The sequence below is a fragment of the Anser brachyrhynchus genome (assembly GCF_964034855.1).
Source record: "Anser brachyrhynchus genome assembly, chromosome: 1".
Classification (NCBI taxonomy): Eukaryota; Metazoa; Chordata; class Aves; order Anseriformes; family Anatidae; genus Anser; species Anser brachyrhynchus.
Genome location: NC_137694.1, coordinates 10733364 through 10753132, shown reverse-complemented (window position 1 = coordinate 10753132; position 19769 = coordinate 10733364). Strand labels below are relative to the sequence as shown.

The 19769-nt window shown below is 35.0% G+C and overlaps 1 protein-coding gene across 14 annotated transcripts in view; it reads right to left on the bottom strand.

Annotated features, from left to right (window-relative positions):
* CACNA2D1 (calcium voltage-gated channel auxiliary subunit alpha2delta 1) overlaps positions 1-19769 on the bottom strand; it is a 407082-nt gene that overhangs the window by 115211 nt on the left and 272102 nt on the right. For all 14 annotated transcript variants that reach the window (XR_013952784.1, XM_080597562.1, XM_080597555.1 and 11 more), the window contains one exon: positions 5147-5278. Coding sequence is in view for 13 of the 14 variants with exons in the window: in XM_080597562.1 (XP_080453688.1) it covers positions 5147-5278 (132 nt within the window). In the remaining variant the exon portion in view is untranslated. The remainder of the gene's footprint in view (positions 1-5146; positions 5279-19769) is intronic.

The following is a 19769-nucleotide window of genomic DNA, read 5'->3' as shown; positions in this document are numbered from 1 at the left end:
GTGCTATCTCCACACAAGACAGGACTACCAACATCTCAAAATGCTGATGCATGTCTAGTTCACCTGGAAGTATGGAAAAGAGTTGGTCTCCTTAGGAAATACTATTTTTCTTCATGAGTATGAAGCTCCTAACATTCACTTGAGAAGTTGATGTTGTAGCTCTTTTTACTACTGGCTTTCCTGTAGTTATATGAACCTGGGCAAAGTAAAAACAAAACCCTCTTCTGTCCATTTCCTTACCTCTCCCTCCTTCCTTCTATAACATGGGCAATGTCAAACAAGGATGAAAAATATATGTCTGGGATTTGTGATAAAAGAAAGGCCACAGAGCTGCAGGCTGGAGGCTGCTTTCTCCTCTTTGAAAAACAAACAAACAAACAAACAAACAAGTCACAGAGCTATGCAGCATTTGAGGACAGTGGATGTTGCCAGATGTACTGTTTGGGGAGCAAGTTTTAAATTTAAGTTCCCATAGCCCCCCATGTTAAATTTCAAGATGGAAGAGGGAAGATCTGGAACATTTGGTAACAGAACAGTACCTCTTTTTCAGTTTTATTTTTGCTACCAATTGTCTCAACTGTTCTGATCTCATCTTGACCACCTATGGCACGCGGCCATCTTCACTGCACTGCAGACCAAATACTGCCACAATGAGTCTAGATCCAACAATTCTTCTTAAAGGATACTGAATCTATTTACAGATTGTCATGGAAGTGTTATTGGTAAATAAAACCCACTAGCTGGAATCTGAGACTACTCATTTCATTAATAACCTCTCTAGTATTACACTGTGGCAAATACTACTTACTATACTTCCCTGAGAGAGCTGAGTTGGCATTACTGACACAGCAGTTTTTCATTACTAAACATTCATCAAAATTGAGAGTGTGTTTTTATTCTAGTTACATTTTGCAGTCAAACTTTCTTAAGTATATTTATTGCTATAACTATAAAGCCTCTTATGTCATATTTAGCTGCCAATAAATGTCTGCTGTCCGCAGTCCAAAACAAAATACATCCTTTATTAAGGATCTTCGTCTTACAAAACAAAATAAATAGAGAGAGGTGAGGTAGTGATTAATAGTAGTGTTTTTTAAAATTTGCTTAATTAGTAATTACTGCAGTGAAAATAATATGCTTCCCATTGCAGTATTTTAATGAAACATTGATTAACAATTATAATCCCCATTAGCTCTATCATTAAGAAGAATTTCAAGATTAAAAGAGGAAGTGATTGGTTTGCACCTACATCTCCAAGAAGCTTGCCAAAAAATTGATAGTAAATTGTTCTTTTGGAAATCTGCTTTCTAAAACTTAGCAATAAAATTAACTGGATAGATGCCTGAGAAAATTTAAGGAACTTAATATCTGTAAAACCATATTAAACTACTTTAATTAAATTAATTTATTTTTGTGTAACAGACTTGTCCACAGCTCTGTGCTTAATTATAAATTAAATCTGCAGTCTGATCTATATTAAAGGACCTTCCTGTCTACATGAAGTCAATGAAGTTCTACATGTGCAAGCCCACAGGGAATGGTTTCAAGATAAAAAAGTTATTTTTTTTCATGAGCTATTGCCACTGAAGAAAAATCAATTATAAAAAAAAAAAAAAAAAGGCATATATTACGTCCTGCTTTGCTTGAGCAGGAGGCTTGGAACAGATGACCTCCAGAGGCCCCTTCCGACCTCACAGCCTCAACTTTTCTGTGATTCTGTGAATATTCTCACTTAGCTTTACTCTTTAAAAAGTTCTACTACATTCTGTATTAGAAGGTCCATATCTGTTGAATGAGATTTATCCTTCCAAAATATTCATCAATTTCATCTATTTTATGCAGGTGCATGCAATATCTTATCATCTGGGATTACTTTATTTCATCTGTTTTTTAAAGCATTCTAGAAATGGAGGTTTTGGATTTGGAAATACCGTATTGTGATGCCTCCAATTTTATGTCTTTGCAAGTTCCATTTGGAGTGAAATGAATTAGTAATTTCAATGATCGTGTTAAAATGCTGCCAGATTACTGCATTTCTCTTCATAAATACATTGCCACTGAAACTAATGAAAACGATGATACTAAGTACCCTCATTATTCTTTAAATATTTTTAAGGCAAGACACAGTTTGTCAAATAATTTCAAGAAGGAGAAGCTTAGTATGAGGAAACTCCATTAAACTGACTAAAGGCCTGACTGATAGAGGTGAAAAATTAAGTTTGAGGCCCATAGAGGTATCCTGAATCTGTGGCTCTTCTCTACAATTTCTGTCTTGGTTTTCAAGAATGAGAGCTGAACTAAGGATATTCTAGGGAAAATGTTAGTAAACAAAATGAAGCAAGTAATCTGTTAATCTCTAAACACACAAGTCTACCTCTATGTAGTCTCTAATATTTCTGTTGGCATATCTTGTGAGGTAAAGACAGGAAGTTGCTGCACAGTTAGTTTCCTTTTACACCCAGCACTGGCTCTGCTATCATTGCAAATGTCATCATATATTTGTTTTTATACAATCTTCGTAATACTTACACCTTTCTTCTAGTTCTTCTAATCTTTGGACTGATTACATCATAATATTAGAGGAGGTGAATACTTTGGTACCATTACTTCCTTGATCTGCTTCTGTTAGCTATTTTACATAACATGGAGATCCCTATTCTACTGTATCTAATTACCGTTGTATCTAAACCTAATACCACTGATTATAAAGAAGAAGGTCTGAAAAAAGGAATTGGTCTAAATGTTGTGTGTCTCAGCCTAGGTCACAGACAGAAGGAAAATGATTTGACACCTTGATTGAGAGAAATATTCTGAAGAGTCAGACAAAGCACAGCTGAAAATTATACAAGATCATGTATGGGATGCTAGAGGAGTCTATAATAGTACCAACAATGGAATACAGGTAGGAAACAACAGGATACATGCAACAAAAAAAATTTTTTATTGTATTTATAAAGTATTTCACACACTATCCAACCATGAATATGATCCCTTAATGCTGCTGCTTACTATGGTGACAAGGACTGCCTCAGAGCCTACTGAGGGCAGAAGTGAGGTGCCATCTAGCCCATTACTCAAGGAAATGGGATACTATCAGATAAAAACATTAGCTCAAAAAACCTGTGATTGAGGAATTGCTCTACAGCTTAGAGGTACCAAAGATTGTCTGTTTTTAGGAGAAAAAGGACTGCACAGATATACCCCAGCTAATAATAAGCAGATTTAGCTATGCATTTTAATTTTGTTTTTTGATAATTCCAAATTCTTTCACAAATATCATTGCTATGGAGAAACTCATCTCTTTGCAGAAGGCTTACCTAAGACCAACATAATGAAGCAATGTTTGACAATTTGTTATATATAATTTTCAAAAATCTAATCTGAAAGGCATCCCTTCCAATATATGAAGTGTGATTCCATTTTTCAGAACATTTATGTGTGTTAGATAGGTCTCTGCAAACTGAGTTCACAAAAAGAGAGAGATGGGCACATTTGCAACTGATTAAAAATATAAAAAACAAAGAGCTTACCAATTTGAGTTATAAATGGAAGGAAATGGGAAGAAGGTGCACAGAATAACACATGTACAATTTACAGACTGCCAGATTGCTCCAGATTACTCTGTGTGTGTGTAAAATTTAGGGATAAGGGAATTTCCAGGGATTTATGAATTTATCTTCTGACAGGACTAGACAGCTAATAAATACATAGGCATATGGCTAAGGACTAGGCAGGAGGTGCAAGGTTCTGAGTTTTATACTTAATATAAATCTGTGTTTAATGGAGTATATACAAATACCACATCCACCTGCAAAATAAGGAAAACAAGTTTGTCCCATCTTATAGAGGTGCTCTAAGAAATATTATATAAAGATTCTGAGTCTCCTGTGAAGAATCTGAAGTGGACAGGTTAGCTAGACATAAGAATATATTTTTCTATACATAATATAATTTTGCACTTGAAAATGGATTTCCCAGAGGTTGCCACAGAGATGTATTTAAGAAACATTTCTTTTTCAGCACTTGGAAAACACCATTATATGATAAGTGGTGATAAATGACGATCCCAAACACACTACTAATAGATCTGAAAAGCACTGAAACAGAACCCTTGGAAATAAAGAAATATGAAATTAGCATTTTCAATATTATCTTTTCTTCAACGTCTCACTGTATTTATTTCATCAGTATCTAGCATGACAAAACAAACAGGATTCAAGTGCTGTGATACATTCCTTCCTGCAAAATAGCCTGAGGCAGTTTCTCTGCCAATGCTAGCAGTTGTGCTAATGATACAGTAACAGCTTCACTCTCAGAAGCAGCAACAATCCTGTTTAACAGAAGAGAAAGGATCTCAAAGTTCTTCCTTAACCAGTTGTAGGCAAAAGAATTAAGACACTATACACAATTATCTTATGTGTAGTGTACACAGTATTCTGTCATTGGCAACAGCATCTACAAAGAACAGTAGTAGCACAGTAAGCCTTGCCATAAAACAAGGTTTTCCATTATCTAGTACATCAAATATCAAATTAAGGCTACAGATTATATAAATTTGGTAGAATATACACCTATTTATATTAATTTCTGTTATCCACTAATGGGATTCTTTGACAGGTGAAACAGATGCTAGTTGAAATAACCAAGTTGTATTCATTGGCCTTAGCTCCAAAAGTAAAAACATAACCGTCAGAGATCATGGACTCTGCAGGACATAAGAATGGTGCAGTTGTACTTTCACTGACTTTAACCATAGGATTATCTGTATTGTCAGTCACTTTTAAAAACAAGACAGGTACAAATCTCATTGGCAAATGTATAACAGATTCTTTACACACCACACAGAAAGCAATAAAAAAAAAAAAAAAAAACATAATTGAACTGTTCTGTTTTTCAAGGGACACCATCTTCTGTTCCTCTTCCTGTGAAAAATACAATTATTTACATATTTCATCCACAGTTTCCTCCCCCTCATACCAGCTTTATGCCAGAATAAGGTCACAGTCATTGAGTTATTTCTAATATACAGAAAACCCACCTGTGTAATAAAGTCATCTTTAGCTACCTTTTATCTCTTCTAAACAATTCAGATATTTTTTTAAGGCAGCATGTGAGATAGTACAGTTCTTTAGGAGAGTTCAGTTACCTGGGTAATACCTAGCGAGGCCAGTTGCACTACCAAAGACCTGCCATAGTAAAGTGGGGTCTTCTTCCCTGTTCCGCTTGAACACATCATCCAACGCAGCAGTCCAGTTGAGTTCATTTAACACGATTGTTGCTGTCAAAGATAAAACGTATTTGGAGTTACAAAGTTACATCTTAACACAAGTTCCAATGACTGCAAAAAGCAAACTAAACTATTATGGAAAGTAACAACATTTCATTTAACTAATCAACAATTTATATGTAAAGAAACACATTGCTCTTCCTTGGGAATTTTCTTTAAGTTCGTCACATTCTCTTCTTCCCATTGCATTATCTGTATGCAGTAACTGTTGATTTATTCATACAATCAGTATCTTCTAAAAATACTTGGTTTCTGAGATGTTACTCTAGATGCACTTCCCAGTTATAGAAATGTAAATGCAGGCATATAAAGTTGATGTTTTTATTAATCACAGCACAGTATAATATGAAAGACTAGAATGATGTCAACAAAACTAGGTGAGTATTTTAGAAAAGCTAACAAAGATTTCCCTTTCCAAATTGATGCCCTAGGGGGATTCTACAGGAAAAAGACAACAATGAGTATATGAGTTAAAATATTAAGGTGGGACCCACATGCACTCATTACTGCATGCTAACATGATCTTCATGTTTATAGATGTGATCATTTACAGAATGATCAGCAGTGTGAACATTAATATTTATAAGGTGGGTCAGTTCCACAATGAATTTAAAATACAAGGAAATTCACATTTTTAAGCATAATCAGCTAAACGCTAAGCGGTTACACAGAAATTTATATTCACAAAGTTGTCCTGTACTGATGTTTGTTTTAATGAAAAAAATATATATTTCTATTTCTATTTCTAATATATTAATGTTCTACACCTTTGTGATAAATGCTGGGAGACACTCTAAAATGGTATTATATGATATAGATAAATAATCTCTTTCACCATCATTTAATCAGCTCTAAATATCTCATTATTTTCTCCCCCAAATATTTTATTCATGTTATGCAATAGCTGACATTCATTTTTTTAGAAAGAGCATGGTGTTTTTTCAGCTGGGGCTCTATTTCCTTCCTCTGTGATGCTTAATGGCATCTAAGTAACACCTAGATTAGCAAGCCAAGAATGTAAAGAGAACTAGATGGGAAAATAAAGCAAACAAACAAACAAAAACAACCAACCAACCAACCAACATAACAAACAGAAACATTTGAAAACAACTGAAGATGTAGATATAAATCCTGAGAAAGGCAAGACTATAATTTAGATCCTACTTACACTATGGTATTGCACACAAGAAAGAAATTTTACGTTCTCTTGCAAATGGGCAAGTCAAGTTGAAAGAAAAATAGTTCACATTTAAGACAGATGAGTGGTATCACAGTACAAATTTCTATATGTGGGTTTATATTCTAACCCATTAATACCATGAAAATAGAAACAATAAAAATAAGGACAGGTTAAAAGTTAACAGTTGACAGTTTGAAACAGTTTGAAAATTAGGTTGTTACAGGTACTACAGAAATGAGATTATAACATTAAATTTTATAGGCTTGTTTTTAAAGGTTAAGGAGGAAATTGCTACACCATGTGTTTTGCAGAAAGGTTTATGTGTTTTTGAGAGGATTTTTAAAGTAATATTACTATTTCAAAGTACAGCTTCTTATAGAAATATCAAATTAAACGTCCAACCCTTGACGTTCCCTGTAAAGAATAAATTTTATAGTGTGTACCTGTCTCTTTGTAAAGTAGGTAATTATAAAAATATATGCTTATTTGAGAAAGAGGAATAATTCCTTGCAGTACCACAAGAAGTTCATTTTCATTTTAAAATGTGTACTGTTCCATCACCTGTTTTAGAACCAGTTTGATCTACTGCCTAATTAACCATTATATGCACTCTTTCTAAGTTCCTTCTAAGCTTGACTTTGTTTCAGATCTTACTTCCAGAAGCAGCTCCATGAAGTCATTAGAAGCTCTGCCATTTATTTACTCGGACAAGAATTTCCTTTCACACTTGATGTTTGTGTTCTTCATGTTACAATTTTCTCATTTGATTTACAGAGTACTTGGCCCAGTGGAAGCCTATGCCAATGGTTCCTAGCGGCATTCAGGGCATTGGAACATAGGGCACTTACTTTAGGCACATCAGAGATGATAACTCTTATTTCATCTCTGTCTGACAAAGCATTTAGATTTCAGTGTCCTCCACAGATTCCCCAGACCCACAATAACATTAACCAATGCGTGCACCCTCAGTAAGTTTGGAGATGACACCAAGTTGGGGGGAAGTGTTGATCTTCTAGAGGGTAGGAAGGCCCTGAAGAGAGACCTGGACAGAATGTGTCGATGGGCAGAGGCCAATGGATGAGGTTCAACATGGCCAAGTTCTGCGTCCTGCACTTTGGTCACAACAACCCCATGCAGCACTACAGGCTTGGGGCAGAGTGGCTCGAAAGCTGTGCAGAGGAAAAGGATCTGGGGTTGCTGATTGATGCTCACCTAACCATGAGCCAGCAGTGTGCCCAGGTGGCCAAGAAGGCCAACGGCATCCTGGCTTGTATCAGGAATAGTGTAGCCAGCAGGACCAGGGAGGTGATCGTCCCCCTGTACTCAGCTCTTGTGAGGCCGCACCTCGAGTTCTGTGTTCAGTTTTGGGCCCCTCACTACAGAAATGACATGGAGGCCCTGGATCACATCCAGAGAAGAGCTACGAAGCTGGTGAAGTGCCCGGAACACAGGTCCTGTGAGAAGCGGCTGTGAGAACTGGGGTTGCTCAGTCTGGAGAAGAGAAGGCTCAGGGGAGACCTTATCGTTCTCTACAACTACCTGAAGGAAGCTGTGGGGAGCTGGGGGTTGGCCTCTTCTCACAGATAACTAGTGATAGGATTAGAGGAAATGGCCTTGAGTTGCACCAGGGGAGGTTTAGGTTAGAAAACAGGAGACATTTCTTCTCAGAAATAGTCGTTGGGCATTGGAATGGGTTGCCCAGGGAGGTGGTGGAGTCACCGTCCCAGGGAGTGTTCAAGGAAAGGTTGGATGTGGTGCTTAGGGACATGGTTTAGTGGGTGACATTGGTGGTAGGGGGATGGTTGGACCGGATGATCTTGAAGGCCTTTTCCAGACTAAACAATTCAATGATTCTGTTCTATGATTCTAACTGTAAATTGCTGCAGCCTTTATCCTCAAATCTGTCAGCCACTTTACCACCCTGATCAGGCCACTGATACCAATATTCAGTAAAACATCTGGTCAGAAATAATATTAAATTATTCACTCTCATAATTGCTCTCCTCAGTCAGTGGCTATGCCTCCTCACGTACAAAAATGAATACAATATTTAAAAGAAAAGATTTCCTTCAGACAGCAACCTTACAAACAAATGAACTGTATTCAATATTAAGATATATTAGCCATATTACTATATATTTACAAATATAATTGCAAAGAGTATCTAGCGTCATACAAACATATGTTGCAAAGTTTTATATATATGAACATGTAAGTACATCACACCTGCGTATACACACTCATGTGTATATAAATATATTTCTAAAATACATGCATATACAAAACTGGAGAAACTAAGAAGACAATCTACAAATAGTAAAATACCTAAGTACTGAAGTACCGAATAGATATACTGGAACAAATAATTTCAGCACTTTATTAAATTTGTGGAGATTAAGCAAGAAGTATGGCTTTCTGGATCTTATCTGTAATACTGGTGGTGAAGTGATGCCCCACAATCAGAGTCACGATTTTAATAATCTTATTTACTTCCCACTTTTCCCTCCCCCCTCCTCCTTCTAGACAATTTTCTCCCAGAGAAAAACACATCCTAAAAAAATCCAAGAACTTGCATCTGTAGAAAAAAAAAATCACATCAAGTTGGAAATAAAATAATAATGTGGATTGAATGTGAGCAACAAGAGCAGAACATTCAAACAGAAGTAAAAAAAAAGAAATAAATATGGGAAAAGGCTACTAATAGTATGAAAGAAACAGTTTATTTGGTGGGACTGTTATATAAATAGATAATTGTTTGATAATTGAAAAAAATATTCGTGGAGCATTTGCTATTTGTAATTCAAACTTGCTCCCTTTATTCAGTTTTTTGTTTGTTTTTTTTCATTAGCACTTTTGTATCTAGAATGCACCCATATTTGCATTAACTAACCCAGTGAACAGCAAATAAGGAAAAGGGTGTTGAGAATTTCAGCTTTAATCATTTATTTTTCTATGTGTTTTTCCACAACATACTTTACCTTTTTGCTTCTGCTAAAGAACACACCCTGGATTGCAAAAGGTAAGATGTAAATCAGTTACCTTGCTTCTTTTAATGCAATACCTCTGGTAATAGGCAATTTCAAAACAATATCTCTAAATTCTGGTTTAAGCCTACAGCAATGGATTTGAAACTTGTCAACCAAAGAAAAGAAAGCAAAAACCTCATAAACAGCAACAAAACTATTCTTCAGATGGCTCCCACTAAAACATCATGATTCTCAATTTGCACATAAAAATCAATGCAGTGCTACTTTGACTAGCTCACAGTAGAGACCACACCACTTGTTAGAATACCCTAATTTGGAAAGACATGGGTTTATACTGGCCTCATGAATATAAGTGAGAATTTCACTTCTTTTTCTGTTATTAAAAAGCATATTTGACTAAAACAAAATGTTTACAGGTTTTATAGCCACACCTATTGAGATGATGCATGTCCTACGAACACTTATGTTTCCTTTGGAGTTAACATTCTGTAGAGGAAAGAGCTTTTGACTGATAATTGACAGAAAATCTACTTTGAGACAACTCTTCAATAAGCTTATTTCCAATTCTGCTAAAAGAAGTCTTTGAAGATTACTTCTTCAAAGTACTTCAGCTGCTACGTTTCACTTGATATAGGCAGGATGAAGAAATAAAATTCATCATCACACAATACAAAGCATCATTCTTCCTGGCTAATTCCAATGAACTCCATCCATCTTTTCCTTTCTCCTTCTTTATGACATGAGGTTTAGGGGCCTTGACAAGGAATGGATTCAATTTTCCTCTGCAAATGCAATCAATAAAAAGGAACTGGAATGCACTTCTGATGATTTATTAAACGTATAGGCCCCGGACTGCGTACAAGGCAGAGTGTAACTTTATTTGAAAAGCCGGAGAGCTATTTACTATATCAGAAAATGTGTCAGCTACTGTTCCCTGATGAGGCAGCTGCACGTACACTGGGGAGAACAGAAGGGACTGCCTCTGCAGACCATTAATTGTCTTCTAGCGTATGGCAAGTATTACAGCTCCATATCCTGTTTAATGAAGTTGACTCACTGATTTCTTTGAAGATAACACTGACTAATTATTTTTATGAATGAAATATATATTTGCAGCCCAACATTATGGTATTTAAAAGTAGGCACAAAGGAAGAATATACATGCAAGTGCTTATTTTTTATATACCTGAGTGGACACAGAGGTTTCTGTCTGTGGCCATACTAATTGGATATTACAGAAATTCTACTAAATATATAAGTTGCCTTTTTTATGACATGTTTTTATCACGGTTTTGGCTGGGATAAAGTTGATTTTCTTCACAGAGGCTCATATGATGCTGTGTTATGGATTTTTGATGAAAATAGTGGTGACAGCACATCACTAATTTTTTTTCAAAATTACATTCCTTCCAGCTTATGTTAAATTAAATAGAATGTTACACACAGATATTGTTGGAAAATTTCACTCCTATTTCATTATATGTTGGACCAAGAAGGGGTTTTTATTATTATTTTTTACTTTGAAGGTATTTTTATTAGATGTTTACACTGACTCAAATAAATATTTCCTAGATAATTCTCAAATATAGCAACTTGAAAAACTATTCTGGTAGCAAATTAAGCCTCAACCCTTCAAATCTAGGTGCATGCTATTTCTCTCATGTAAAGTTCAGCATGAACAAAAGGCCAGGAAAGATTATAGTGACTCCAGATTGAATACTGTCTCCTAGGTAACTGGTCCTCTCAGTGGAATAGGAAATCTGAGTTTAGACACTTAAGCTTTCAACAGAATACCACGGGAAAGTGTTTAACTTAGAATGGTGTTCCAAGAGAAATAACAATAATAATATTTAAAAAAAAAATCACAGCTGTTTAGAAACCAGTTCAAAGAGAATATAAATAATAATTTATATATATATATATGTATATATATAAGAACTGTGGAGTATTTTATCCCACCTCTCCATGGAGGCTGAGCAAATAAATCATAGCTCCAAAGGATGCACTGCCATCCGCTCACACTGGTAGACCATACTACTAGATATATACACGCATCATAGGAATATGTGTTTAGAAACCGTACACTTTAAATAAGGTTTTTACACATACTCCAAGTTTTTTACACATACACCAAGTTTATCAAATTAGTTGTAAACATTTTAATAACTTGTATTTAGTCTTGAAAACATCTACCAGATGATTTGAAAGTGTTCTATTGTGTGTTGGCTAACTATATTAGGAATTAATTACATATTTTGAAAGGTAAAAAATTAAAAATGGGAAAAAATTACAAACTGAATAAAATGGTGTATTTGTTATGCTATTTTTTTGTTGTTTTTTTGTTTGTTTAATAATCAAAACAAGCATTTAAGAAAATGAAAAGACATTTTTTCTTTTCCTTTGAAGTATGGGAGGAAATTTTTTTTTAAAAAGAGGAGGGGCCGTCTAAAAATTGAACATGCAATAGCTATTACACAGTGGAATTTCCAACTGGATAGGTCATTAGGTCATTATTTCAGGTGTTGCCTTGTTTGATATTTTATATACAGGTCAGTTAGAAATTCTTGCCTTGAAAGTAACATTTGTATTTCCTATCATAATTTAATTTAAAATTACTGGATAATCAGATTTTTTTCAGAGTATACATTCTATGGTGCTCAAGAAATAAAGTATTAAAATGCAATTTTTAACACGGCAAACATCAACAAAATCAAATAGTTTTAACATCTAAGATTGCTGAAAGAAAATTTTTTAGAGTAGTTATTTTACACTTTTAATTAAAAGCATAAATGATAAAATGTCATGTACTTTTTTCTTCAAATGAACAATTTCTCTACTACCCATTAGACATCTGACATTATGTCCCAGACACTTCTATAAATAATTCTTTGAAGAAGTTACTGAAGTCTAGCATACTGTTGTGTCTGTGTCAAATCAAGTAAATTAATTGGCAATGCCATATGATGTGCGCTGACTGGCTTAGCCACCACATGCTGATAGCTAGAACAGCACACTGAACACTCATTAAAAGAAATGCCCAGGAGAAGGAAATGAGAATAAAAATGTCAAGAAAATATGATAGAATTAAGCTTCCATTATAGCTCAACAAAAAAAGAGTTAATACAACATAAAGTCATAAAATCTTCAGTACAAACTCATAGTTTTTAAACAATTTCTTTATGTCACTATAAAACAGAAAAGACACCCTCATTAGTATACAGCAACATATTGCTGATAACAGCATCTTACAAATTGGGAAGGATGAACATCAGTTTTTAGCTTGCATCCTCTAATATCAAAAAATTCCAGCATGTGTTTGAGCATGGAGACATACCCAATGCCATACAGTACTTTTATTTTATTTTATTTTATTTTATTTTATTTTATTTTATTTTATTTTATTTTATTTTATTTTATTTTATTTTATTTTATGAGAAAAGGGTAAGAAGACAAACCATATGAAAGGTATCACTGATTAAAGGTGAGCTGGAGAGCTTTAAGATTTTTTAGAGCAAAGCACAATGTAAGAGACTAAGTAACATGAAAAACAGGATGAACTTACTGCAGTAATTACAGCAAGCCCTGAATTATTTACTATTTATTATTAGTTTTTACAAGTGACTTCAAATTAGGCCCTCTAACTGGAAATAACTCTTTCTTTTAAAAATCAGGTGACATTTTTAAATGAGGATGTTTTATTTTTATGGAAATATCATGGATTAAATATCAACAGAGCATCCACTTAGAAAGTAAAGATAGCTATAGTATAGGTATTAACTCCAATCTTTCTTCACTTTTCTCTAACTTTTGGTTAGCATTTCAAAGGATATCATATTGACACCCAAATTAAACTAGCTATAGAGGTATGCTTGATCTTTAATGCAGACTTCTCTCTATAAAATTGTTAATTAGGTGTTAACAAAAACAAAAAATCAAAAGACCGTCTAGAAAATGTTCTTCTGGAATAATTTAGTTCTGTCTTTGGTCTGACAAGGTACCTACCACCCCTTCAGTACCTTTACCTTTCAGTCACTAGAGTATTTTGTAAGATCAGTAAGTCCTAAGCAGGAGCTGGGGAAAGTGAGAAGGAAAAAAAATAAATAATTTTTAAAAAGCCAACTCGTACAAAAACTCTCTTACTTTACGCAACATATTTTAACTATTTTCCTCATTCCCATTATAATTTATAGTATTTGTGGTCTGAAAACTATTAATTCAGAAATGGATGTTATTGTGTGTTTGGTTTATGCAGATTACCTATTACAAAGTTCTCACAATTTTTCTTACAACATAGATACTGCCCGTCACCAGCAATTCTTCCTGTCCTGTCCCCAGTCATGGTAAATTGGAAAGACAACAAAAAGGAAGAGGATAATACAGCCGTATAAAGATTGCTTGACACATGGTCTGGTAAACTTGTGTGTTTCTTCTGTTCAATATGCCAAAGGGATGAATATAAGTGGATAAAGTGCTACAACTGGCTACCAAGATAACTGGTGAAGAACAGAAAACCTGTCTTCTGAAAGGAAACAGAGTTTGAGTAATTTAATCCAGAAAAATGAGGCAGAGTCAGAAAACAAGCCCAACCCTGAAAAGAATATAAGTGTAAGGATGGCACAGACACAGAAAAAATGTGTATAAGCAAGCTAATAACTTAAAGTAGGAAATTAGGAGGCCTCTTTTAGAGCAGAAAGTCTGAGAATGGCCAATAGAAGACACGAACAAGGAGACAAGATCATTTAATACACATTTAAATCAGTTTATGTAAAGAACAACCTGGACTAGATTAAGAATTTAGATTAAGAACTACTAGTTAAGTATATTTATTATTAAGCATTAAGAACTAGATTATTATTTAACAGCTGAAAAGCCATTTCCTGCCCTGTTCCTAGGCTTTGTTACAAATAAAGAAAAGGTTATTTTAAAAGCTGTACTTTAGTAACCACAAGGAATGCAGTTTTATACAGACTTACCAAAGTACGAGAATTGGAAGATAAACTGTTTTTCTTATTTATTTTTAATAAATGAATATTAAATGGTTTGCAAACCACATAGGGATATATATTTTACCATCTTAATACACACCTATACCTATAGTACATAGATATGCATGTTCTACATATATAATAAAACTTATATTGTTAACAATTATATAGTACATTGAAAATATATATTATATCCATTAAAATATAGTATATGTTATATATATTATATGTTATTATATATGGAAGTTTTCTATATAACAGACGATCTATTTTCTGAATTTTAGTGAATTTTTACAAATATTAAAATAATACAGTGGATTTGGCTAATGGATTCTAATCTAATCCCCATATAAATGAAATATTAATGAATAGCAGGCTGGTTTCATCTATCTAAATGTATCTCTGGCAACAGAAATCCAAGACACACTGAGTGTGAGGGGAATACAATGCACAAGTGAGAAACGTGAGAAAAATGATGATGAGTCAAAGTCTGTTTCATCACCTGAGCTGGTACAGATGTGACAGCCCCTGCTCCTTGTCAATATTCTAACCATCTCACAGACAACTTTTGCAGGTTAAATATAACAAAATTTCAACAAGGGTTGTTTTTTGCTGTTGTTTTTTATGGCAAAAGGTTGCACTACAGTTTTCACTCTGGAGAAATTTACTATGTCAGAAATGTGACAAGGATGGATATTTTCTAAAATTCAGCCACCCAAAGATGCCCCCTCTCTTCAACAGATGAACCATCTGTCCCAAAGGCAACTGCCTTATGGCCTTCTTGGATGCAGAACATGAAAAAATAAAATAAAAATTTTCATTTTGTAGTATGACATCATTATAGGTATTATATCTTGATTGTTAATTAAGCTTGTTTTTTGTGTTATTTTCTAGGTTACATAGATTAACTCTTCCCTCTTAAAGAGAAGTCTATAGCATACTGGAAAGGTCTAAGCTAAAAGCTAGCTGCTTGTACAAACAGAGGCCCTTCTCTCTCTGAAGACTGCTATTTTCCTTTGCTTGCTTCCTACAAACACTTTGCCTGCACCTCATCTTTACAAGAAAAAAAAAACAACAAACTGTTTGTATTTAATCTACATCATTATATTGATGAGGAGCAAAGCACACATTCTTAGTCCCAAACTTCCATGATGTTAGGCTGAATTCTACTCTGGGTGAATCCTGGCCTCCCTGAAGTTAATGACAAAACTCCTGCATAGCACAGGGAAGTGATTTCATCCCCTGCCTCCAGAAAACTGTAACCCAGCAGTGTTCATCTGCTCTCTGCATCCATAGTACATTGTCAGCCTAATGCAATAAGCAGATCACTGTATCAGGAGCCAAGACTTATTACTACAGGTTTTGCAAGCAAAAAAGAGAGAGAGAGAAAAAATAACCTGACAAATCATTTCATATGACTCAAAATGCCTTAGAAATAATAAAGGAATCAAAGGGATCTTTGGGAATGCAGTAAAATTAAGTTCTTTTGCAACTTTTTTGTCTAATTCCATATGCCATGAGTACTCAGGATTCATCTGAGTTTTCTGTATACACTGCTTTATTCACCCTTTATGGCAGTTCTTCAAGTGTTCTACAGTGTTTGAATAGAAACACATTTTTATATTCATGTGCTTGATGAAGGTCTTCTTGTTTTTAGTTTACTTAGTTTGTGATTATATAAAACCAAAGGAAGAGGCACTAAAGCTGCAAAAAAAAACCAACAGCTGGAATGGGATGAACAAAGAAATCTTATTGCCTCGTATATACCTACCCTATTTTTGAATGGTTTAAACTGCACTAATTTTTAGCTACTTCAGCTTCACATATTTGAATCTGAGGACCATAATCCTTCCTGAATTAGTAAGAACTGCAAAACAGATCTTTTAAAATCAGAGGAGATGCTGAGATTGTGGTTTCTAAATGCTTCTATATAGATCTTCCCAAATCATAGGGAGAGACCAACGTCTTAAGGAAATACAGACACAGATGGAACAACTGCTATGAGGAAAAAATGTATCTGCCACCAAAATGGTTAAGAATACATTATAGTGACCTCTGAAGTCATGTAGTATTTTTAAACAGCTACCTTCAGCCAAAGACAGGGAGTGAAGACATGGAGTACTACATTTCCTAGAATAAGGAGGATGATAAAAAATACACATATTAGCCTTTATCAAGGAGTCATATCACAAAGTGAAATACAATAAACTTCAGCTCCAAATTTACAGGCAATTCTACCGATTTTTCATTTTCATATTTGATAAAAGAAGGAAGCAAAACTGAATGCCAGGAGCTTTGCACCAGCTACATCCCTTGAGTCAGATTCTCAGCTCTGACTATCTGCACCAGTTCAGGAGGTAGTCCAGCAAAATAAGGGTCTGACTTGGCTAACAAGTCCTTTTAACAATTGTTTCCAAAAAGGAAAAGCAAAGACCTAGTGTTTTCAGCATTTTCTTAAAAGTGCACTTCTGATACTAATGTAGACAGATCCAGCTCCAGTATAACCCTAGTCTCATGAAACAATAACGAAGGGTCAAATAAATTAGATAGCTGAGAATGAGAAAACCTTCCAGTGATAAAGCATTTCATAATCAGCAGGCAGTACCTTGCTACATACTCAAGTATGTCATTCTATCTAGAGCACAAGGTCACCTTGCTATTTCATTTCCTCATTCATCTTTAGCAGCAAATGTGTTTGGATCCAGCTATAGCTATGCTGTAACTGAAAGGAGAAGACACAGATAACAGAAATGTGTCTGAGCATGATAAATATATACATGTATACACATATAAACAATGTAACAATATGATAACACTAAAAAGGCTAAGAAAGTTGGCTAAGAAGGCTCTGGGGAGACCTTAGAGCAGCCTTGCAGTACTTAAAGGGGGCCTACAAGAAAGACGGGGAAAGACCCTTTATCAGGGACTGTAATGATAGGACAAGGGGTAATGGTTTTAAACAAAATAAGGGTAAATTTAGATTTGATATAGGGAAGAGATTATTCATGATGAGGACAATATGGCACTGGCAGACGTTGCCCAGAGAAGCTGTGGATGCGCCATCCCTGGAAGTGTTCAAGGCCAGGCTGGATGGGGCTTTGGGCAGCCTGGGCTGGTGGGAGGTGTCCCTGCCCATGGCAGGGGGTTTGGAACTGGGTGATCTTTAAGGTCCCTTCCAACCCAAACCATTCTATGTTTCTACGAATAGAGTTTCTCATCTAAAAAGAATTGTTTTCTTGGTACAAACATTCTGTAGAGTAATGGCCAGATTCCCAGCTGTTGCAGGTGAATGTACTTTCACTAAAGCCATTGATATAGTTTTCCAGTGTATACCAGCTGAAAATCTGGCCACAATTTTATAAATACTTCCTTCACCTATAAAGCATGCGACCCAAAAGCAAAGTTAAGGAATTTTGGTGCATTAAGGATATGACAACACGCAATCTATACTGGAGATGTGTTTTACTCCAGTCAGTTCCTCTAAAAGCTTTATGCCTGTAACAATGGTTCAGAACATGAGACATCAGCCACTGGTAGCAAACCTGAGCTGTGACTCCAGATTATGTAAACGGAAAAAAAAAAAAAAGAATGTGTTGATGTTAAATTGATTTGATGTACATGCTTTTAACCTTGATTTTAGTAATGACTTTCAAGAAAATCTTTAGCATATCAAAACCTTACTAAGCATCTTTCTCAGCTATCAAACAGGAACAATTTACTTATTCTTAACATCACTTTCAGATGACAAACTTCAGGAGTCTTTAATGTCTTGAAGGTATTTTGCGTGATTTCTTGACATAATCTGGCAACTTGGCACAAAAGTAGCTTTATGATATATGTGGTTTCTGTATTGCTTAAGAGTCAACATCTGGCTAGCATTTTGCAGTTTTAAACTAACATCAGACAAGTCATAAGTAAATAGACTGCTTCGTGAATTTTTTTTTCAGAACATCAATCCAACAATTGGAACATCGATTGATGCTCTTGCAGAGCTGTCAAAAAAGAAAAACAAACAAAAAAAGACTTTCATGTCAATGTTAAGAGAAGTATTTATTTCCTATCAGCAGGTTTTTTTTTTTTGGTTTTGTTTTGTTTAACTAAAATACTAAAAATACTAAGCTTTAAAGAATTCCTCTTTTGTTTTAATAAGACCCATTTATTCTAGCAGAAACTAGAAAGTATTTGTTCCTTTAGTTATCTACAAGATAGAACCAAAAAACATGCAGAGTACAAAGTTATGGATGACAGTCTCCTACAAACTTAACTTAGGCAAAAAAGTAAGGATAACATTTAAAGAAGCATTATAGGACTAACCAAAGATACACTTTTTTTTCTCACAAAACTAGATTTGGGGCGTATGACCTAGTGGGCATTCATTGGGTACATCTCCCCTTCCCCCTACTTGACACTTTACACAACAGCAAAGCATAAAAGACTGTTAAAGGCATTCAGTTCTCACTTCATGCCTGTGTACGATGAACTGAAAAAGCAGACAAGCTATCCATCATCTGCTCTGAAGACCATAACCCCCAAGGCAGAGGAACGGAAAAAAGAAATGATGTAGTTAAGTCATTTTTCATCATTAATTAGTTATTTACTAATGTATAATGATTTCATTTTGCTAAGTACTGTCCAATCATATAAGCAGGAATCTTGCGCACCTTGAAGACCATAAAATGAGAATTAAAGCCTGATGGCCTGATTGACAAGTAGGGGATTGAGGGAAGAGCTGTACCAGCAGCAGAACAGGAACAGAGGGTGACTTGCTGAGCTGGGCCATACTCTTTGGTTACCTACTGTCCTCCTTGATTTTGCAAAATAAAAGCAACTGCTAATGTCCCTTTGCCTCTAACCTCCCATTCCCTTTTACCTGTGACAGAGAGGCTTGATCAAATTACGGAACAATTTGAAACTGGAAGGAGATTTTACTGACTAGAAATGGAAGAACTAGAAAGAAATTGAAGGAGGAAAAGTGGTCCAAGAGTACACCTGGTGTAGGAATGGACAGACAGTGTTCTGCGTTGGGTGGTTAGATGCAAAAAATGAGAAAACAAACATCTTTCAAAAATAGGCCGGGGGGGGGGGGAGATCAATAATTGGAAGTCATGAATGAGACATTTCAAGGCAGAAAGTATTTCATGAAATGAGTTTAAAAATTAGTACCGATTATTTAGAAGGGAAACAAGTAATAAAACATTAACCCCACGACCACCTACAGTGAAATTGCAGAAATGCACAAAGATCTTTGACAAATCATGTGTTTTGTGACGTCTTCTGTGATAAACCACAAAATGCATAAAAAACTATTTAAAAAGCATATATACAATAAT